The following is a 22,904-nucleotide window of genomic DNA, read 5'->3' on the forward strand; positions in this document are numbered from 1 at the left end:
CTGATAAGATCAAACATGGTTGCCTTGGTAGTTTTATTGGCGGAGAATTGAGTTAAGAACTTTGTGGACAAATTAGTAAAATTGTCAATGGAGAAGGGCGGTTGACGGATGAACCATTGCATCGCCATCCCCTTGAACGTTGATGGTAACAACCTACACTTCACCTCATCTGTTGCTCCTCCAATAACCATTTTCGTGTTAAAATAACGCAAGTGTTCCATGGGGTCTGAGTCGCCTGAAAAGGCGTCCAACGCCATCGTTTGCAGATGCTTTGGTATGCCCACCCGTGTGATGGCGGGAACAAAAGGCTGGAATTCAACAACGTCTTCGGCATCGAGCCGTTGTTCTTGCTTATAGTCTTGTCGCTGAGTTAAGTACTGCACCTGGGCTTGCAACTGCTCGTTCTGGCTTTGTACTTTTTGCAAAGTGTCCAACATTTGTTGCAAGGCCGCCGGAGTGATTCCCGTCACCACCTCTGGCGCTTTTCTCGGAACGCTGGTTTTGAGGTCATCCAGATTTACATATTCAGGCGGCGCTGATCGTCGCCTGACTCCTGGATCTGATCTAGCTATCAGATCTGAAGGTCTTCCTGGAGCTGCATTCACCAACGAGACCGGTGACTGCACCACCGAGTGAACCCCCGCCGAAGAAGCCTCCTGCTCCGGCTCTTGAGGTACTTCGCGGTTATTGAACCGTCCACCGCCGCGGCCGCCGTGACGACCACCCCTCCGGCGATGATCGCGGCGGCCCACACCACACGAACGAGTTTCCATGGATCGTAAAACGCACCTTCTATGTCAAGTAGTAGATCGAAGTAAGACCCACAGACGGCGCCAATGTTCCGTACTAGGGAGATCTGACGTCGGAAACTGACAGAAAGTAAACCCTAGCAGAGTACTAAAAATATCACAAAAGGAATATTCTCATTAAATGTTCGAAAGGTGCTTTTTACAAGGGGTTGACCTCTCCTTTTATAGAGGGAATGGTCATAACGTGGACTTTCTCTGTACTTGGGCCTGACAATCGGGGCCCAAGCCTCTATACATATAAGACAAAACTAAAGGAATTCTTCCAGCTGGCGCGTGGACCCATCCAAAAGAAGGGCGGACTTCGACGTTGTTCCACAAACCCCGCCATGGCTGCTTTCGTTCATCTAAATGCTCGATTTGGGCGGGAATAAGGGATACTTATGTCCGGCCCCGTCCAGGTTTGATATATGATTTTTCCCCTTTGGTTCCCATGTCTGTTTTCCCTTACTGTTATCTGATTAAACTTTAATTAGCAGTCCTAAATTTCCTCACATTTGTAGGGTATAAGGTAATTCATTTGAAAATTTGAAATGAAATTCTTTTAAATTCATGTTGTGCTCCCAGTTGATTAGTTAATTTAAGTTAAACAACAAGTGAATGAGAAATTGAGCTTGAATTAGTTAGATGTGTGATTAACATTTAAGTAAATCCCTAATTTTGTTCTCTAAAGATACAAACATCATCATAGTCTTCAAAATCATTTATCCATCAATTTAGCCATCAAATTATGTTGAGTTTTATTTCCGGTTTTTATATGTTAGATTTAGGGAAATGAGTATAATGGGGTCCTAATTGAGGGATAAGTTGATGATGTTTTGCATGACTAGAAACACAAGTTGAGAGACTATGCAATAATATCAGGGGGGGAAATCTTCCTTTATTTCCTCATTTGCCATGATACTATGAGATAAATGAACAAATATTTATGTAATCCTTTTGTTGAAGTTATAAATTATTGACGATTCTCATTTTCCTTGATGCACAGGAAACAAAATGAAAAGGCTAGCATCAAAAAAATTGCTTCCTTGGGATGTTCTTGTTATTATTTGCAAGAAACTAAACTTCAATGACATATTCCAACTTTCTGCAGTGTGCAAGGACTGGAGGTCATTTTTTAAAAGTTACTGGAAAAACTCCATGGAATTTCAATCACCATTAATTGTTGAAAGAGCTTCATTTTCTAAAAAATCTCTTTCATTTGTTAGCCTATCTGACAACATGTCCTATAGTGCTCAGATGGATAACTTTTGGGGGTTATCCTATTCTGGTTCTTCTAGTGGATATCTGATTTTTTCTGGTCCTAATATGTTTATGCTAATGAATCCTTTGACCAGAAGAGGGAAGAAAATCAGCACCTTAGCTCTGAAAGATAATGATGACTACAGGGGTAACCGCCCATTTTGCTTTTGTCAAAGGTTCAAAGGAATATGTCCTCGTGTTTTTTTCTAATGGTTCATGTAGGTTGAATGTCTATCAATCCCAAAATTCATGTTGGGCTTTTTATTCTACTAAAGGAGATCCATTGCAGATTGTGGACCTTGTGGTTTTTCATAATTCTATATATGTTCTTACTAACAAGGCAAAGATAGGGGTACTTAACCTGAATTCTACAAGTATAAAATTTGTAGAGCTGAAGAACACTCCTTCGATAACTTATAATGACTTTAGGTTGGTTAGTTGTGATGGAAATCTTTTAGTGGTCCTTTTTGTGCCCGGAGAAATATTGAACATGTACAAGATAGACTTCTCAACTATGGAGTTTGTCAAACAGGACACATTGGGTGAGCTAGCATTATTTTATTCACCCTATGCAAACTGTTATGCATTGAGCAACCCAAGAAGGTGGGGATATGATAGCAACACTGTGTATTCAATTATCTGCGCATTTCCAGAATATAACGTGTATTCAGGGAATGGAAAACTGCAAAACCACATTAGGCTTGATCGTGGACTTCAAGTTCCTAAGAGATCCATACTTTACTGGGAGGATTGGTATTTGCCAAATCTGCGGGATGAGGTAGATTATTCTCTGGTCGAATAATTTTCTTATTAAACATCATGTTGCTTGAGACAATTTCCTTTAGACATTGTTCATTTCATTGAATTTTTCCAGTGTACTAATTTAGCTGTACTGGAAAAAGACTTGTAATTTCCTTTTGGTTGTTATTGATTTGACTAGACTTGAAAAACTTGTCATGTTGTATAATTTCAGTAGCTTTCCTGAGATTATTTTTATGCTATTAAAATTGGTTATTTTCTATTTTATCTTATATTTTATGTGAAACTTTTAGGGTGAAAAACCAAATACATATTACTTTATTTTCAGCCTCCTCGAATAGTAAACATACACGACATGATAAATATCTCTGTTCCTAAACATCCAAACTTAAGTTGAAGTTTGCATCACTTTTGTGCAAACCAAAACAAAACCGTAGTAGGGTTAGGTAGGATGAGTAGTTTTCTCTTACTACATGGCAAACATTATTTCCAATGTTTGCATAACCGGACCGATCATTGAATCGGTAGAGGCACTGGTTTAAGGTTTAATGGTCTGACTGGGGTCGAACCGAGGTTGAACCAGTGATAATTAATTAATATATAAAATTATATAATTTGTAATTACATACTTTATATTTAAAGAAATTAAATAAAAATTCTACTTGTAATCTGCACGGTGGTTTTATCTTTGGGGTATAAGTATTAATCCATATTTTTTTTTTATAGGCAAATGTTAGTGGTTAGTTGTTAGTAAGTTAGAAAATTCCTTCAAAGTTCCCTTCCAGGATTCGAACCCTAGACCTTCCCCTCCCCACCCTTATGTCCCCTAACTCTTACCACTTGAGCTACCATTCGGAAAAAAAAATATTAATCCATCATCTAAAAAGTAAAAAGTAGAACTATTAGTAGCATCTGACACCTACTAGAAACAAATATAGGGGCATTTTAAAATTCAAACGGCTAAAAGGTGAAATCAAGGCCACTTCTTCATTGTCATCTGTCAAAATCAAAGAGTGGAGAGACACTCCAAAGAAATGAAGGAAGACACATGTCACACTTCATTTTATAGTCTCTTCTATACTCCTCTTCCAGAAAGAAACGCAGTTGCCGCCCACACCCATTGCAGCGCCACAATGCTTCATTTTATAGTCTCTCTTCTCTAATTTAATTCTTCCAGCCTACACCAGTTGAAGCGTCGTAGTGCTCCATGCCCAACCTCACACAGTTGCAACAAAGAGGAGAAGAATAGGGTGCATCGTGAGGAAACGTGGGTGGTTAGGACCAGTGGAGTGTTAGAACATGGAGAAGACATGATCGACGGTGGTCTCCAGCCAGAAAGGGGGAACCATCTCCGAACCGATTAGCAGCCGGTTTTTACCGGTTTTTCCGGTTTTGACCGGTTCAAACGGTTTTCAACCGGTTTCCATGTAATCCGGTTATGATAGAGGACCGAACCAGCCAAGGTTCCGGTTACCAGTTGGACCGTTCGGTCCGGTCCGATTCTGCAAACACCGGTTATTTCCAAGGAAGGTTAAAACATAATCTAAAAAACGTAAGCCAATTTAAAAAGCGTAGCATAATCTAAAAAGCGTAATCCAATTTAAAATGCGTAAGCCAATTGGCCAATTGAGAAATCAAATTTTATTGTATCAAAGAATATGTGTGTGTGTGTGAAAGTAATGTAATTATCACATCGCCCTTTTTTGCTTGTTATAGCCTCCTCCTTGAAGATTGAGAATCCTTCCAACCATGATTAATCAATCAAGAATTTGCATCATGCTTGGCCTCATGATGAACTGATTCGACCAAGCTATCTTCCATATTTACATACTTTGCAGCTCTTTTCAGAAATTCTTCCATATCAAATGGAGGTGATTATGTTGATGAAAATGAAATGAGAACCCGTTGTTATTGCTTCACAAGTTAAATGTAACTTCACCCTTGAATTTAAATTATAAACCAAAGTGGCCTCTTTTGTAGAACTTTGTACAGAAATCACGAAGAGACTCATGCTTTCTGTGTTTGATTTCCCCCATTGTGTGGCAAGTCTTTGTTGGTGATGAAATGATGGAAAGGCTAATTAGAGAACTTGTCATGTCTTCTAGTCGAATGAGGAAGAAGAGATTGAAACCAACATAAATCACCTTTCCTCAAGGTCAATGGGAAAGTTCTACAGACCAAGGCATATGTAGCTCTAGTAACAGACATAACTTAGATGGGATGAAAGAATCCAAGTACTAGGTAGGATGCATTTCACCCATATATGATTATATTTTTGTTGGATTCGTGAATCTTTTTGGGATGTCCATCTCCAATGAAAACAAACTCAAGATTTTGGCCAATATTCTGACTATTTTTCCCGAAATACCTTCATTACGAGTTACAGTTCTCACATAGTTATGCTTAACCACTTCTTATTTCTTATGGATTTTTGGTCGCTCATGACAAGTTGACATCTCTACAATTCAGTTGTGAATATTAGAGTCCTCGTCCCTTTGCATGCGTGAAACATGCACAAATTTCTCAAACACTTCAATATGACATTTATATCGATTAATCAAATCCTCCTAATTAGAAGGGTTTGTAATTGGAAACGGAACGCGGGTACTTGGGCATTATGTGATTGTTAGAGCAGATATGTGGGTGGAAGGAAGGTTTATGAAAGAATTAGAATCCATGATTAAAGGGAAGGTTCATCCCCTTTTTTTGTAGCTACAACCCATGTATTCATTGTTGTTAAGTGTTAACTCTGTGAAGCAGAGAACTTTGTGATTGCAGAAGATATAACGTTTCTTTTAATTCCCACAGCGTGAAGAACACAGAAGATTAAGCGTTGAAGAAAAATGTGGGAAGTGAATTACACAACGTGGTTGCCATAATCGGTGTACAGGAGGTAATTTGTTGTGGTGGGAGGCAGTGAGAGAAAGAAACCCTTTTTAAGAGATGACAGAGAGTAACCGTGTGAAGTTTAATATAATTAGATTTTGGTGAGGTTTAATTATAATCCACGTGTTTTATTCTTATTAGCAAATAGTACCAACAACAGATATACAGCTGCACCTAAGTTTTTCCCTTCTATTATGTGATGAGATGAGGGATAGAGAAAAAAATTAGATGTATGTGAGTTGTTGTACTATTTTAATGTCTAGGAATCAAACTCATTAATTTAAAGCACACAAGATGAAGATACGGTGAGATTGGAAGACATGGATGGATGAGCATAGATGCTTTACTATGCTATTGAGGATTTGACATGTGTCCACAATCTCCTTCTCTAACTACACTCACCAAACTTCCTTTTCTGTTGTCACTTTCTCGTTTTAAAGCATTTTCCTATCTATAATAAATAATAATACATTTCATTTCATTATTTCATTATCATTATTCTTACTAAAATAAAAGAAATTGGATCATCTTTCTCTTCCCATTCTAAACACCCACCCACACAACACCACACCCAGGTATGAATATATCATATCATATCATATTATATTGTTTATTTAAAGAAAGAAACATGAGTGAAGTGTTATTATTATTTCATGGGTCAAGATTAAGGAAAGAAAATAAAACACTTTTGTCTTTTTTATGATGTTTTGTTCCTTTTTTTCCCAATCCATGGGTTTCAGGTGTCAAAGTAACAACAACAAGTAACAAGAGAGAGAAAACAGGGGTGGGAACTGGGGAAGGAACCAGACCCTACAGCGTTGACAATATTAGGTAGTGACTCTACTTCTTCTTCTTTTTCATTATTCTCCCTTTTTTTCTTTCTTTCTCTCATTCATTGATTTCATAGTAGTAGTAATAACTATAACTATTACTAGTGAGAGTAAACGCCTGTGATGCGTTGCCTCAGATCCAGGCAACTCATGGTGGGTATGTGCACAAAAAAGGGTGACATCTTTTTTGGTTTTTCTTGTGATTCTTGAGACTTTGTACCCTTTTCTCAGCTTCTTTCTCATGACCCTGTTTCTTCTTTCTTGTGTTTAGAGATAAGGGCTGTTATTAATTTTATTTTTTTGAAGTTTCTTTAAATTTAAATGGTGGGGTTTATTTGTTTTTAGCTCAATATGTTTTTGTGCAGATAAAGTGTTTGTTTTTAATGTTTTTCAGGCATTTCCCTCTCACTGGAGTTGACAAAGGTAGATAGAGGAGTGTTCATAGAAGTAGTTGGTTTTGCTGGAAAAGGGTGTAGCTATTTATGGTTAAAGTTTCCTGAAATGGAAGTTTGAATCAGTTGTTTTTGACCAGATCTGATTAACCCCATTATAATTTCACCACCTTTTAGCTGATTCATGCCTGAATTTGCCTCTTCTCTTGTTTTATAGGGCTGGTTAGGAATGGAAAATGTCACCCCTCACATTCTAAGATCATTTTTTATCAGAAAAGCAGGTGATGATCAATTAATTGAAGTATGAGAGGTTTCGTGGTACCAGAGGGGTGGGAGGGTAGCTTTTTGTCTTTCATAGATAGGGATTTCAATGGAGGAGGTGTTGTTCATGGTTACGGTGCCGTTAATAGTAGGTAAATCGGTCTGTGATAACTCAACTGTAGTAGCTACCCACATGGATGATGTATCCAGATTTAAGCTGATCGCAGATGCAGGGTCATTAACTGATTCTGTGACTGAGGTTTCCACTGACAGGGTTATAGGTTCAGACGTTGGTCATAGTGGCGTCAATTTGGATGTTGAAGTTGGTATTGCAGCAGTGACACCGCCAGAACCGGATAGGGTAGGAGATAGTTCTTTGTCGAGTATGATATCGCATGATAAAAGTGCTATGGTTACTAGTGAGGAGGAGGATTCGTTATCGTTGGAAGGTGACCAGTTAATTGATAGCTCATGCTCTCTATCAGCAATAAGTGAGAACAGTAGTGTCTATGGAGAAGAGTTCATTGGTTCTGATGCTACTTCAGAGTTTGGGACACCATGTTCCATAGACATAGAGAAGAGCATCTGTCCGGTCAATATTGCTGGCCGGACTGCTGATTTGGGAGAGTCAAATGTTGATACTGACATTATGAGTGAATCACATGCCGTGGCAGTGAGCCTTGATGAAGAGACTGGAGTTGGATCTGGCCCAAACCCTTCTCCAGTTGATCTGTCTCAAGAAAAGCAGGTGAATGTAACAGTTGGTCGGAGTGTTTTTGAATTGGTTTATACCCCACTTTGGGGATTCATATCTCTTTGTGGAAGAAGACCTGAAATGGAAGATGCTGTTGCAACTGTACCTCGATTTTTGAAAATCCCTATTCAAATGCTAATTGGTGATCGGGTACTTGATGGGTTAAACCAGTGTTATAATCAACAGATGACCCATTTCTTTGGAGTCTATGATGGCCATGGTGGTTCTCAGGTAAATTTTAATCCAGTTCTTTCTTATCATGATTCTTGTGTCTAATTAGTTAGGCTTTTCTATGTTACCATTTTACATAAAACTTGTTTTGCTCATTCAGGTGGCAAAGTATTGTCGTGAACGTATGCATTTGGCCTTGGCTGAGGAAATAGAATTTGTCAAGGAAGGTCTAGTTAATGGAAGTATCAATGATGACTGTCAAGATCAGTGGAAAAAAGCTTTCACCAATTGTTTCTTAAAGGTTGATGCTGAAGTTGGAGGAAAAGTTAATAATGAACCTGTTGCCCCAGAAACTGTGGGCTCCACTGCTGTTGTTGCTCTCATCTCTTCGTCTCATATTATAGTCTCAAATTGTGGTGATTCAAGAGCGGTTCTGTGTCGTGGCAAAGAACCTCTGGCATTATCAGTGGACCATAAAGTAAGCTGCTTCCGTTTTTGGTTTTATATTGCCTTCAGAATTTTTTGAAGTTTTAAGTGGTGATTTTTGGTTGTGATTTGCTAGCCAAACCGAGAGGATGAATATGCAAGAATCGAGGCAGCTGGAGGGAAGGTGATACAATGGAATGGCCATCGTGTATTTGGTGTTCTTGCAATGTCAAGGTCTATTGGTATGTGCTTCTTAATTATAAATTTTACTTGATGTGGGTTATCTTGTGTGCCAATTTGAGTTTCATGGAAGTCTTCTTAAACATAAATTTACCTGTTCTTGATACATGTCTATGTTATCTTACTTCACTTGATGTACTTGAAATTTATAAAGGTCAAGTCAAACAGTAATACTGAAAAGGTGAGTCCTCCTAACATTCATTCATTTTAGTGGGCTTTTTTCAAAATTTCGATGAATTGAACGCTAATGTATAAGAGATAGTTACATACTTATATGAAAGTGAACTGTTGGAGTATGTACCTTTCCATTATAATAGTACGACTACATGTTTTTCCTTTTAATTAATTAATGGGGTGGATATGAATGTGAGGGGAACCATTCTCCCTGAAAATCACTTCTTGGTTCCCTTCTGATAGTGTTTTGGGAAACTCATTAAAAAAGCATGGTAAAGCCAAAACCATGGTGGACAGAAGCAACTTCCCTTAGCTTTTGCATGTCTAGAATTGATTCTACTCATCCAGACGCAGAACCAAATGTACACTGAGTTGGGAATAATAAGAGGGGAGTATCTTTGTTTATGTTTATTAAGTTTCTCATTTTCAATTTTACCCTATAATTTGGTTTACTTTGAAGTCCATATTGAAATTTCATGCTTATAATTGTTTACCTTTCCCTGTATTCGCTTGTTGATCATCCAAGCATGGGACTGCTTTTTTTTACCATTCCACCCCGTATTTTGTAAACAGCCTAATATCCCTTTGCAATCCAGTCTACTGTAATTACTGGCTATGAGCCTGTTTGGATGCGGACCAAAGAACACTTGTTGGAGCTTATCTAGTGTTATTTCTTGTAGATAAGCTCCAATTAGTCTGTATCCAAACGAGACCAAGTATCCTGGGAAACAAAAACTAAAATGCTTGGAGTTATAAGATCACATACACTTTGCTTTGGTTTTCAGAATACTGTTTTTGTTAGGTTTTGTTCAGCTAAAGCCCAAATATGAGTGCAGAATAATTTGCATTTAGATATTCGATCCACTTATTTATTACTATAGCTGAAAATTTGCAAATACAAAAGAATTTTTTATGTCTAGAAATAGGTTATGATTATTTTGCTTGTTCAGGTCATAAGCTGGTAGAAACTTTACCTGTGTAGGAAATTTACATTCGTTATTTCTCAGGCAAAGGCTGCTTCCAGGCAATTTCGAAGTACGAGCCCCAGTGCCTTCTCTCGTCCTCTCCTTTTCATGCTACAACTTTCTGTATTAAACTGGGACTTAAGCATAAGTTAACACTAATTCTTTTTTTTTTCTGCAAAAAAGCAAAATGACATAGTACATCTTATTGGCCAGAATTGCTATCTTATTGTTCTTTGTATTGACTGTTTAGTTTGTGTTTGTATTTATGTTCAAGTCAGCTAAAGCATATTCACTGTAATAAAAGAGACATGGATCGGCTAAACGCATATTCAAACTGCATTGAAATGTTTGCTGACAGAAATACAAACACACCCTCAATATCTCGGATTATGCAAAATTTGCATGATGTTGAGGACCTTCTTGAGACCAGATTTCTCTTCATGTCATTGTCATTCTTTTTCGCTAGTGATTTTGGCACTTTTTGCTTGTTATAGTAGGATGATATCAGAATTTGGAGATCTTTACTGCTAGAAACCTCTAAACAGAACCACATACTCTAGTTCAAGTATCACTTTTGTTTGCAACTGGGAGTCCTTTAATAATTATGCAGTTTATCCAGCTGAGGTTCTGTGCTTTGCTGTGACTGCCAGGTGATAGATATTTGAAGCCGTGGATTATTCCGGAACCGGAAGTTAGATTTCTTCCTCGTGCAAAAGAGGACGAGTGTCTCATTCTGGCCAGTGATGGTCTGTGGGATGTCATGACAAACGAAGAGGCGTGCGACTTGGCTCGGAAGCGAATACTTCTATGGTACAAGAAAAACGGCTTCGAACTAAGCTCAGAAAGGGGAGAGGGAGTTGATCCCGCTGCACAAGCTGCGGCAGAGTTCCTATCAAACCGCGCTCTACAAAAAGGAAGCAAAGACAACATCACTGTGATTGTGGTTGATTTAAAACCTCAAAGAAAATATAAGAGCAAGACATGATGATGATTGATGATTTCAAGTGCAGTTTGAAGATTATTTTACTATATAGAAAAAACTTATTATAAAAGCTAATATATTTTTGTTTGCCCGTTAATTTTTTACATGGGCACCTCTTGGCTCAATGATGATATGGCATTTTGTAATACATCTTACCTAGAAACTCAACTAATCAAGAGTCTCCTTGTTCACTATGTAAGTCTTAGCTGTATGCTGTAGAGATAGGAGACTAGTTCCATGCCTTTGACACCATATTATATTCATTATTAAGCCTCCGAGTACAAAAGCTCTGTGAGGCATTTACTTAATATAATTTTAGTTTGTGTATTTATAAAGAATCAGAAGCTAATTGATTTGACTTTAAGTTGTTTGTGATTTACTGTAGCAGGTTTTTCTGTAACTGTCAATTATGCAGAATGCTTAGTCCAGAAATATTTATCTATTGTAGATTGGTACCAATGTGTCACTTAATGACCCTATTCACTTAATTTGTGCTGAATTCTGAATGATTTACATTTTAAATGATTCAAGAGGCTTGGCTTCAGTAAACCAATTGAGGAGACTTGCTATCATGTTGTTAATGAGTACAATGAACAAACCAGATGATGTCTTGAAAAACAAATGGATGCTATTAGGAGATGGACGAAATAACCACAGAAAAACAAGATGGCTGATCTACTTCAGAATCAATCAAATATAAGTTCATAAACAGTTTTTGAAATCTTTTAACTATATCCCCTTGTTAGTAATGAGTGTTTGAAACAAAAAGACCAACAGATATACACAATGAGATTTATCCTAGTTCACTCTAAATGCGAGCTACGCAAAGTCCTTGGCCACGGTCAAAGATTTTTCTCTATGACTTCTCCCTCACAAGTATTCTTTTATTTCAAGTCACTCCAAGGTCACCCTCACAAGTATTGTTTGAAATTTTGCCTCTTCAGGCTATCACACTTTGAAAAGATTTACTGCTGTCACTCCTTAAGAGTTGACATGCAGAGTTTTACATACACTCTCTTCTAGTTCTTATAAGAATAAAACTGAGCTTAAGAGATTTCTTCTTAAAGAGAGAACAAATAAAAGAAAAAAGAATAATTAGCACTTGAAAGTACCAAGCATTGTTCAAGACAATGCTTATGGAAATTTGGATGGTTGTAGATATGAAGCACTCAAAGGCTCAAAGCTCTCAATTTTTACCTATCCGTCAAAGCAATTCGGTATGCAGTCATCCACTGTAGTGGCTGCCACAGGTCATATGCAGAGCACAAGGTTAATGAACTTCTATAGTAGGAATTTAAACTAAATCACTGTCTAAATGTTACATTGCTTTTCTTGTTGGTTTAACAAGAACTGATGTCTGAATGAGGACAACTATGAAACAAAAATTGAATGATGCAGAAGCAAGAGTGTCAATAAGAATCAACATGATCACGGATCACCATCAACTTCAAATAGACATGAAAGCTACTCTGAAGAATGATCTAATTTCATTGACCAATCTTTTTTATTTGGCAATCAAAATATGTAACAGGATTACAAGTTTGGATCTAACCCCATGTAGAGTATCATCAAATATCTGTTGAAGGGGCCAATACATGTTTTCTAAAGCCCTTTCAGTAAACAAGGACAAATGACTTCAATATCATGTAAACAAGGAAAAGAATTATGTTCTCAAGTAGCAGAAAAATAATCAAATACAAAAAATTTCAGTCAAAGAAAAGAAGTGCCTGCTAGGCCATCGTGCTAAAGATTATGAGTGTTGGTAAATCCGCAAGTGTACGGAATCCACCCGGTTTTAAATATCGAACCACAGGGACTGTGAGTGAATAGATTCGGTTCAAGCTTTGAGTTTGAAGGTTGGTTTTATTGAATAAGAGATATGTTGAAGTAGTAATAAGGAAAAAGGAAAATAAAAAGACAATTCAGAAAATAACATGCTTTGGGTTCTTGTTCATCTAGTCAATTTAAGCACATTATTCTATGCACATGTTCTCATGGATCTCTCCTTGATGATATAGCCTAGTTACTCACTTATTGATTCCTCACATAAGCAATTCTCCCATACTAAAAGCTAAGCCCAATTCTTTGTGTACTTAGTCATTTATATGAGGTTTTAGATCATGCAAATTCAGGCCATCAAACCCCAACCCTTCCTCTATTCCTAGTAGCAAGCAAAGAAGGGGTAATCCCACAACAAGTCCCTAATCTATAACAAACTTCCGTTCTATTATAGAAAAGCATAAAGCTAGCACATGTTCTAACTTGAAAGATAAAGCATGGATATGAGATTCAAGGAAAGAAGAAGAACATGTGGGAAAGAACTTAAGATTATAACTTAAAAGGAAAAGTCTTACAAGAAAACCAAAGTAAAAGAAGAGAGATTAGCCAAGCATGGCTGGCTAAGAACCTTGAACACAAGCTTGGAAGCCTTCTCTCACTCTCCTAGATGATCCTCTACCTCTGAATTTTACAAAGTATATCAAAAGATATCAAAGATTACAAAAGAAAATGACTAAAATCCTATTTATAGGCAAAAATCCCGAGTTTGGGCTGTTCCGGGCGCTCAGGCGCCAATTCAGAGCGCCTGAGCGCCAATTCCATCCTGAAAATGAGCCTTTGGAAGGGAATTGGCGCCTAGGCGCCAAATAAGCACGCCTATGCGCCAATTCCAGAACCCTGGAAAAAGCAATTGGCGCCTAGGCGCCAATGGAGCACGCCTAGGCGCTCTGACTCGCTGGAAAACCTTTTGATCTTCATTTTAACTCCTCTTTACTCCTCTTTAAGTCTCCCTTCAATTCTCCAAACCTCTAGACACTCCATCTTCAGCTGTTACAACCTGAAAACTTGATGACAAAGCTAGGAAAATATCTAGAAATTCAGAGGTTAGTTTTGCACAAAGGCTCCAAAACAAGTGGAAATTGCCTATGACTCTTAAACTCTAATCAAATGCAACTAAAGCCCTTATAAAACTACAAAATTACTAAACTAATGCAAATGCATAAATAAAAGTAAAAATGCATGAGAATGCATGAAACACTACATGAGACATAAGAAAAAGACTCAAAACTAACAAAGAAAAACCATAAAAACATCATATAAACCCAGGTCATCAATGAGCAATAGCATCCCTAGCTTTCATGGAGCTCACTGATCTCACGGCAACCTCGGGCACCATTTCATCATCAACAAGATCAAGCTTCAGGTCAGGGTCTATTTTCTCACCCTTCATCTCACAAATGTTGTGCAACACACAACATGCCCTGAGGACAATAGGCAAATCTTGCAGCTTCACCTCTGTCCTCTTCTGCAAGCAACTCCACCTCCCTTTTAGTCTCACGAACGCGTCCTTCGCAGCCTTCTGAACCTCCCCAATCTTCTCGTGCATTAGCCCTTTGGGAAAGAGCAGACCTCTCCAACACTTGATCATCAGACATTGACCCGGGCCAGCCGATGCAAACATCAGTGAATACCCCTCTCGAGTCAACAACACCCTGAACCGTGATTGAGTACGAAGTCTTCTGCTTCCTCTCCGTGTGCCTCTTGTTGAAATAGTTCGCGACACTAATCTTTGGCGCTATGATGGGAACATGAGATGTGTACATTGATCCCACCACATTAGGAATCCCTGAAACCGACTCGAAATCGTCTTTAATCTTCCTCAATGCAGCAGCCTCATAAGGCCATTGCAGATACTTAGGCATCAGCACCTCCTTTATCGCGGTACAAACCTCGAGAACAAGGTTGTGGCAAGTTGAAATCCCCAAACCAAACCTCTTGGACATGATCCTAAGAGGGTCACCTGTGGCCAGCCTCCACAGACAAACCGCAACTCTCTGCCTCAGAGGGATAGTAGTGTTCCTCAAAGGGGTGTCCTCTTCCATAATTGCTGAATCAGCTCCTCACAGATTAAATCAAAAGTTGACCTTCCCATTCTGAAGGCTTTCTTAAACTCTTCTTCAGGAAAATCAGGTCTATCACATTCATCCCACCATGCCCCGGAACAATCCTTCTCCCATAGCCTTCTCTGTGGATCACCACCATCATATTTGGCAACCCCTTCACAACTTCCTTCTTCCAATTCCAACGCTTCACTCCCTCCTGCAGCAGCAATAGCTACAGATTTTGCCATGTTCCTACTTTTCTTTCTCTGAACTAGCTCTGATTCTTCCACCTGGCTGTAATAATCATCTGGATTAGTTTAGTACTGAATCATAGCTTTGGTTTTCTTCTTATGGTTGGTTTCCAATGAGAATTTCTCAGGCTCTGAGTCCTTGGTTTGGTGGTTCATCACAACCTTCTCTTGCTCAGAGGAATCAGCCATCAGTCATTTCATGAAAGAGAGGATGTAATCAACAAAACTAGTAGAGATTGGCAATAGAACCAAGGTGATGGTAATTCATTCAAGTGCTCTCCCATGTCTCTAGGGAGAAATAGAAGAAGGATCAAATTAAGGATGAAAAGTAGAAAAAAAAGCATATCAAAGATGAAAAGTAGGAAAGAAAAAAATGGAGCATATCAAAGATGAAAAGTAGAACAGAAAAATGGGAGCATATCAAAGTGTTTTTTTATTTTGAAAGAAGGGAGCATATCAAAGATGAAAAGTAGAAAAAAAAAGGCAAAATTGTGGAGGAGGAGGATACGGAGGCGGCGGCGGGTGTCGTGAAGGTGGATATGGCGGCGGAGGCGAATCCCGTGGCTATGGAGGCGGTGGCGGTGGATATGGAGGAAGCGACGGTGGTTATGGTGGAGGCAGAGACCGTGCCTACGGCGGTGATGGTGGTGGTTCCCGCTATGGCAGTGGTGGTGGTGGTAGCGGAAACTGGAGGAGTTAGTCAGTTTGTTTACCATAGGGTTTATGAATTATGATTATGTTAGTTGATTAGTTTTAAAATAAGTACTTGTTATGGTTTTGTGTTCATGTGGTTCTCGTTCCGATTTAGTTTTCTCATATCTATTATCGATTTATCTTCAAATTCAACTTATTTTCATAAAACTACACTTATTTTGATCTTAATATAATACTCCCTCCGTTTCATAATAACTATCCATTTAAAGAGAACAAAATTGTTTCACAATAATTGTTCACTTAGAGCATTTCCAATACTAGTTCTTAATTCTTAGTTCTTAACATTATTCATGTGGGCCCCGTATTGCCACATGTGCTTAAGCAACTCTCAAACTATTTTGCTCCAACCATGAGTTCTTACTTCTTAGTTCTTATCACTATTCATTTGATCCCACCAACCACATTATTTATACTTTTTATTTTCATAAAGTAATAAAACAAAACTCATAAAGTAATAAAGTAATTTTGATTAGAGAGAAAAAATAAATTTTTATGCTAGGAACTCAAAAAGTAAAACTCCTTATATAAGAACTGAGTTCTTATTTTTAAGAATTAAGAACTTGATGTCAGCACCTCCAATGGTTAAGAACTCAGTTCTTAGTTCTTAACTCAAAAATAAGAACAAAGAACCTTGCATTGGAGATGCTCTTAGAATTTCAATGGAGCGTTAATTTATGTTTTTACATATAATGCCCCTATGAAAAGAATAAATGAGGAGAGATAAATATACATTGTAAACGGTAAAATAGGGAAACAAATGATATGTTTTAAAAAGTTAACAAAATTAATTACATTTCTTAATATATGCGCATCTTTTCTAAATGGACACTTATATTGAAACAGAGGGAGTATTTATTAACGCCTATGTTAGATATTTTGCCCAACATGTATTTTTTTGGTATATTGAAAAGATAAATTACATTCACCAGTGATTCCTGAATCTTCCCTCCCAAACTCATTTCTCTCTAACTCTTACCACTTGAGCTATGTATTTTAACCACAAGATAAAAACAAATAACATTAAACCTTCATTGTAAAAAGTAAAATGTTTTCTAAAGTTCATTACCACCGACTAAAGTAACATAAAATAACAATCTAAATAGCTTAATATGGAACTTCATCACATTGAATAAAAATCTTTGATGAATAGTGGAGAAAAGGCTTCTCCTTGTCGTAGTAATAAATTATAGATAAGGGTTAAAAAGAAACAACAGCAGATTTATCCTAGTTCACTTTAAACATGAGTTATGCTATGTTCTTGGCCACTATTAAGAGTTTTCAATAAATGAAGTTTTTCTGGGACTTCTCTCACAAGTATTCTTGTGTCTCAAGTCTCTTCAAGCTCACCCTCACTAGTACTTTTTGTAATTTACCTCTTCAAACAGTCACAATTTTATAAGAAAAGATTTACTGCTGGTACTCCTTGAGAGTTGACCAGCAGAGTTTTAGAGACAATCTCTTCTAGTTTCAAGACTCTCTTCTACTTTAGTTCTTACAAGAATAAAATTGAGTTTAAGAGATTTTTTGTTCTCAAAGAAAGAACAATTAAATATAGAATAATTAGCGTTTGAAAGTATGAATAACAAAGCAGTGTTCAAGCCAAGCTGCGCACAAGCATGGAAATTTGGATGGTTGTAGATATGAAGCACTCAAAGGCTCAAAGCTCTCAATTTTTACCAATCAGTCAATGCAATTTGGTATGCAGTCATCCACTGTAGTGGCTGCCACAAATCATAAGCACAGCACAAGGTTAATGAAGCACTTCTATAGCAGGAATTTAAACTAAGTCACTGTCCAAATGCAACATTGCTTTTCTTGTTGGCTTAACAAGAATTGATGTTTGAATGAGTACAACTATGAAACAAAAATTGAATGATGCAGAAGCAAGAGTGTCAATAACTAATAATCAACAGTTACATATGAAAGCTACTTTGGCAATGATTTTATTTGAAGTTTGAAACTACACGGATATTACAAAAGAATGATCTAATTTCATTAACCAATCTCTTATATTTGGCAATCAGAGTATGTAACTGGATTACAAATTTGGATCTAACCCTATGTAAACTATCATCACATATCTGTTGAAGGGGCCAATACATGTTTTCTAAAGCCCTTTCAACAAACAAGGACAAATGACTTCAATATCATGTAAACAAGGAAAGAATTATGTTCTCAAGTACCAGCAAAATGATCAAATACAAAAACTCAGTCATAGAAAAGAAGTGCCTGCTAGGCCATGGTGCAAAAGATTATGAGCAATAGCATCCCTAGCTTTCATGGAGCTCACTGATCTCAAAGCAACCTCGGGCACCATTTCATCATCAACAAGATCAAGCTTCAAGTCAGGGTCTATTTTATCACCCTTCATCTCGCAAATGTTGTGCAACACACAACATGCCCCGAGTACAATAGGCAAATCTTGCAGCTTCACCTCTGTCCTTTTCTGCAAGCAACTCCACCTCCCTTTTAGCCTCGCGAATGCATCCTTCGCGGCCTTCTGAACCTCCCCAATCTTCTCATTGAAAGCGTGCTGAGTCCAAGTAAGGTGCTGCTGAGTGTAGGGCACCAAAACCCAATCCATCAGAGGGTACCCTGAGCTCCCAACAATCCACATCCCCTTAAGAAGCCCTCCATTAGCCCTTTGGAAAAGAGCAGACTTCTCCAACACCCGATCATCCGACATTGATCCGGGCCAACCAATGCAAACATCAGTGAATACCCCTCTTGAGTCCACAACACCCTGAACCGTGATCGAGTACGAAGTCTTCTGATTCCTCTCCGTGTGCCTCTTGTTGAAATAGTCCGCCACACTAATTTTTGGTGCTATGATAGGAACATGAGATGTGTACATCGATCCCACCACATTAGGAATCCCCGAAACCGACTCGAAATCACCCTTAATTTTCCTCAATGCAGCCTCATCAGGCCACTGCAGATACTTCGGCATCAACACCGTCTTTATCGCGGTACAAACCTCAAGAACCAGCTTATGGCAAGTTGAAATCCCCAAACCAAACCTCTTAGACACAATCCTAAGAGGGTCCCCGGTCGCGAGCCTCCAAAGACAAACCGCAACTCTCTGCCTCACTGGGATAGCATTCCTCAAAGTGGTGTCCTCTTTCACAATAGCTGAATTCAGCTCCTCACAGATCAAATCAAAAGTTGACCTTCCCATTCTGAATGCTTTCTTAAACTCTTCTTCAGGAAAATCAGGTGTATTACATTCATCCCACCATGCCCCAGAACGATCCTTCACCCATAGCCTCCTTTGTGGACCTCCACCTCCACCACCACCAGATTTGACAACCCCTTCACCGTTTCCTTCTTCCAATTCCAACGCTTCACTCCCTCCTGCAGCAGCAACAGCTACAGAATTTGCCATGTTCCTGCTTTTCTTCCTCTGAACTCGCTCTGATTCTTCCACCTGGCCGTAATAATCATCTAGATTAGTGTAGTACTGAATCATAGCTTTGGTTTTCTTCTTATGGTTGGTTTCCAATGAGAACTTCTCATCCTCTGAATCCTTGATTTGATGATCCTGCTCAACCTTCTCTTGCTCATCGAGTAAAAGCAGAGAAGTAAGGATACCCTTCAATTCTTCCTTCTTGTTTTTGCTCTTGTTATCTCCTTCTTCCTCTTCACGATTGTTGCTGGGAATTTCATCACCACCAACATCATCATCACCTTTCACTTTTCTGCGTCGCTTTCTGGTGTTTACAGAGGTAGCACTGCTATTGTTGTTGTTGTAATTGTTGTTGTTGTTGTTGTTGGGGTCATTCATTTGGTCAAATGAACTTTGTAGCAAGGTGTAAACGTAAGAAAGTGATTCTGGGTCTGCGAAGGTAGGGAGTTTCATGAAGCTATGGCTAGTTAGAAATAGATTTGAGGATTACAGAAAGAACAAGGAGAAGAGAAGAGAAGCTGAGAAAATTGCAGGGACAAGAGACACAAAACTCTGTTTCGTGTTCTGTTTTTATGTGCTTTTTTTTTTCCCAATGTTGATATAGGTGTGTGTGAACACAAGTTGTGGTGTGAACGCGGAGATTGAAATTTGGGAGAAAACAAAAGTATAATATTCCATGAAAATAAATAAGTGTTGCTACTTTGCTAACCACATTAATTAATGGATTAAAGAATAAAGTTTGATATACATCACAGATTAGTTTAGACACCTCGAGACATAGAACAGTGATAGAGAGAAAAAGAAAATGTGAATATCGTTTTGCAGTGTTCTACTATTGTGAGATTTTGATTCATTCCCCCTATTCTATCTTCTATCCAATTTCGACTCATTTGTTTTTATTATTTCACCCAACATTTCTTATCATATTGGGTTTAATTTTGATTCATTCACACATACTTTTTATTCAATCCGATTTTAAAAAATCTTAAAACACTGGCAAGTTAGATTAAATTGAAATTGACTAAGATTTTTAAGCAGAAATGAACATGTTTTATTAAGTAGGTAGGAGGTCATTAAATAGTCGAGGCCTCCCTGCATTACCATTATTACAATGGTATAAATCAGGTAATTATATCATGGAAGAGGAGTGAACTATGTGATCGTATTAAAAAGAGGAGAATCAGATAATTACATTAAAAAATGAGGAAAATCAAGAAGATCATATAATGAGATGAGGGCGTGGATCTGCACGTATTTCTTTATGAGTGACTGACTCATGCCGATAAAGTTTAATCAACGCGCTAAACTCCTAAAGCAACATTTATAACGTAGTTATCACAATTCTCTACAATCCACAACCCTTCATAATAAGAATTAAGAAATCTTGGCGATGTTACCTTAGACATGAATTTTTTTTTTTAAAGGAAAATGTTAGTAATTAGTTGTTAGTTTTTATAAATGCTCCTCTCAGAATTCGAACCCTAGAACTTCATCTCTAACACATATTTCTACTTTAACTGAACCAAGTGAGCTGCCCCTCTCAACCCATGACGACCGATGAATGTATGCACTATGCCTACGCGCGCTATGTATGCATTTGTGATGAATTTCAAATGTGTGTGACAAATGGTTGAAAGAGAACCACGTGCGTCGGATGACGTAGGAGTTGGATAAGCTGGACGATGAGGTATGTAACGGTGGCAGTGTGAACACGGTTGGGGTTTGGAATTTCTTGAGATTGATTTGATTTAATTGGATTTGGCAGTGTCAGGTAAAGGACGGACCTTAGACTTGGAATTTTCCTCATTTATGTTCTCATTCTTGCTTACTTTCCCAATAATGCAACGCTCATTCGTTAGTTGGGACTTGGGATACTACGATAAATAAATAAGTAACACACTTTTTCTTTATACGAGTTTACTAGATGAACATTTAAAAATATAAGAGGTTGTTTAAATGACTCATGAGAAAGTTTTGGTTAAATAATTCATCATTCAATCACATTGGAAATAAGTGAGTTGGTATCTCTAATGTAATTGAATGATGAGTTATTTAACCCAAACTTTCTCATGGGTCATTTAGGCAACCCTTAAAATAAATAAGACAGGAATTTAATTTTTTTTGTTACTTTAATTTTAATAAACAATCCTAATAATCCACTACGATAGACTTAATTAATTACATAGGTTGGTCCTTGAAAGTGTTAAGTGTGGTTAAGTTGTCCTTAAATTTAGACAAATCCAGCTTATGGTCCCTGAATGTGACAATTGTGGGAGGATTCGAACCTGTATCTTGAGAGTGACAAAACAAGTCATTTTTATATTAAGCTAAACGATCTAATGTTTATAAATGTGAACTCGATTTTATTTATTGAACTTCTAACTATTAAATTAAAACATCAAATTCAACACTAATTTTTAAAACATAATCTTCAATTAGAAATCCATACAACATCTTCATGTGCATCTTCTTCATCTTAAAGTTCATCATTCTAGGACCGTGGCATAAAGCCAATTCTAGTCTTAAAATAGTCGACATAAAGGGGCACCATATTAATATTCACATGTTTTTTTTGGTCCTTGTTAATATTCACATGTTTGAATTCCACATAAAGTGGCACCATATTAATATTCACATGTTTGAATTTACTTTTACTTTTATCAGAATTTTTTTTATCCCCTCACAAAACTCGCATCTAATAGCCTTTATGAGAATCAATTCTTAACCATATATAAATGAGAAAAATAAATTAAACTCTATATAAATGCCTCCTATGGTTATGTCAAGAGTCTCAAGACATATGTTAGTATCAGTCTCCTAATCGACGTGAACATGTACTTAAACTTGAAGGCAAAAAAGAACATAAGCTACTGATGAAATATAACAAAACTTCACTTATATTGCATTTGAATATAGTATCCAACAAATACGTACACACTTAGAAATAACTTATTTAAATTTTAAATTAATTATACTTCCGGATTAACGTGCCTTAAAGTGTGGTGTGGGTCCAACACAGAAGCAAATACACACTAGTAAAAATGTTTCTAGTTAACTTTCAAAAGAAAAATGTTTCTAGCTAAAAACTAACGTCTGCATCTGAGTAAACTTGGATTGAATTAATTCTATGGAAATCGAAGCAAAACATGCACAAAATTCACTTGCATTACATCTATATTTTTATGCTGTTTTCCTCTGAATTTGTTACTAATTGGAGGCATTAATTTGGCTGACAGATGGTTTGACGTTTTAATTTGCAAAGAAAATGTGCATGCCTCTTGGTACTGCGGATTATTATTTTATATGTCTGATCGAAGCGTGAACCGCGGAGACTTTGACACTGAGCATGCATGTTCACACTTGATTCAGATTGCTCTAGAGTCTTGATGATGGACCTTCCTATACTCCTCTTACCTCTTGAAATTGATATACTATTTCAACAATACACGCTCCTTTTGACTTTTTGTCTGCCTAACCATAGCCAGGGTAACAAACAAGTAATCGAATGTGATGAAAGATATGTAGCGGCCGAAAGTGTATAATCTATACGTGGGTGGATCTTACAAGGTTGAACATAAGACAAGCTGATATATGGGTTACTCTTCCATCATTTCATTCTAATTTTTTATTAGATTAACAAACAAATTAAATTCATGGACTTCAATGCTTTTGTTTGGTTGGTTGAGGAGAAAGAGAGAAGAGAGAAAATGAATTGAGAAAAAATGAGACAAATAGAGTAGACTTTGTAGATTATTTGACATGAT

At 37.5% G+C, this 22,904-nt stretch overlaps 3 protein-coding genes and 1 pseudogene across 11 annotated transcripts; 2 read left to right on the forward strand and 2 right to left on the reverse strand.

Moving 5' to 3' along the window:
- Positions 1 to 2,184: 2,184 nt before the first annotated feature.
- LOC130719016 (uncharacterized) lies at positions 2,185 to 2,850 on the forward strand. The gene has a single exon (XM_057569668.1). It carries the CDS (start codon positions 2,185 to 2,187, stop codon positions 2,848 to 2,850), a length of 666 nt encoding a protein of 221 aa, XP_057425651.1.
- A 3,572-nt stretch (positions 2,851 to 6,422) lies between these two features.
- LOC130716996 (protein phosphatase 2C 50-like) lies at positions 6,423 to 11,252 on the forward strand. Of its 9 annotated transcripts, none has more exons than XM_057567076.1 (6): positions 6,429 to 6,524; positions 6,918 to 6,946; positions 7,133 to 8,161; positions 8,262 to 8,579; positions 8,664 to 8,769; positions 10,557 to 11,252. In XM_057567076.1, exons 3-6 carry the CDS (start codon positions 7,286 to 7,288, stop codon positions 10,889 to 10,891), a joined length of 1,635 nt encoding a protein of 544 aa, XP_057423059.1. In that variant the 5' UTR covers positions 6,429 to 6,524; positions 6,918 to 6,946; positions 7,133 to 7,285; the 3' UTR covers positions 10,892 to 11,252. The 9 variants fall into 9 exon arrangements, with proteins under 9 accessions (XP_057423056.1, XP_057423059.1, XP_057423061.1 ...); XM_057567075.1 differs by lacking the exon at positions 6,429 to 6,524 and adding an exon at positions 6,567 to 6,680; XM_057567077.1 differs by lacking the exon at positions 6,429 to 6,524 and adding an exon at positions 6,569 to 6,676.
- A 2,745-nt stretch (positions 11,253 to 13,997) lies between these two features.
- Positions 13,998 to 15,209, reverse strand: LOC130719017 (protein ALP1-like; annotated as a pseudogene).
- Positions 15,210 to 17,705: 2,496 nt separating this feature from the next.
- Positions 17,706 to 19,722, reverse strand: LOC130718132 (protein ANTAGONIST OF LIKE HETEROCHROMATIN PROTEIN 1-like). The gene has a single exon (XM_057568617.1). It carries the CDS (start codon positions 19,591 to 19,593, stop codon positions 17,947 to 17,949), a length of 1,647 nt encoding a protein of 548 aa, XP_057424600.1. The 5' UTR covers positions 19,594 to 19,722; the 3' UTR covers positions 17,706 to 17,946.
- Positions 19,723 to 22,904: the final 3,182 nt, after the last annotated feature.

This window comes from Lotus japonicus, chromosome 5 (assembly GCF_012489685.1).
Source record: "Lotus japonicus ecotype B-129 chromosome 5, LjGifu_v1.2".
In the NCBI taxonomy this organism is placed as follows: Eukaryota; Viridiplantae; Streptophyta; class Magnoliopsida; order Fabales; family Fabaceae; genus Lotus; species Lotus japonicus.

Excerpts from the sequence above, each read along its gene's own strand:
- LOC130719016 (XM_057569668.1), top strand. The coding sequence starts at position 2,185 with ATGACTACAGGGGTAACCGCCCATTTTGCTTTTGTCAAAGGTTCAAAG.
- LOC130716996 (XM_057567073.1), top strand. The coding sequence starts at position 7,286 with ATGGAGGAGGTGTTGTTCATGGTTACGGTGCCGTTAATAGTAGGTAAA. Across the intron at positions 8,580-8,663 it reads CATTATCAGTGGACCATAAA|CCAAACCGAGAGGATGAATA; the intron begins GTAAGCTGCTTC and ends GTGATTTGCTAG. Across the intron at positions 8,770-10,556 it reads TGCAATGTCAAGGTCTATTG|GTGATAGATATTTGAAGCCG; the intron begins GTATGTGCTTCT and ends TGTGACTGCCAG.
- LOC130718132 (XM_057568617.1), bottom strand. The coding sequence starts at position 19,593 with ATGAAACTCCCTACCTTCGCAGACCCAGAATCACTTTCTTACGTTTAC.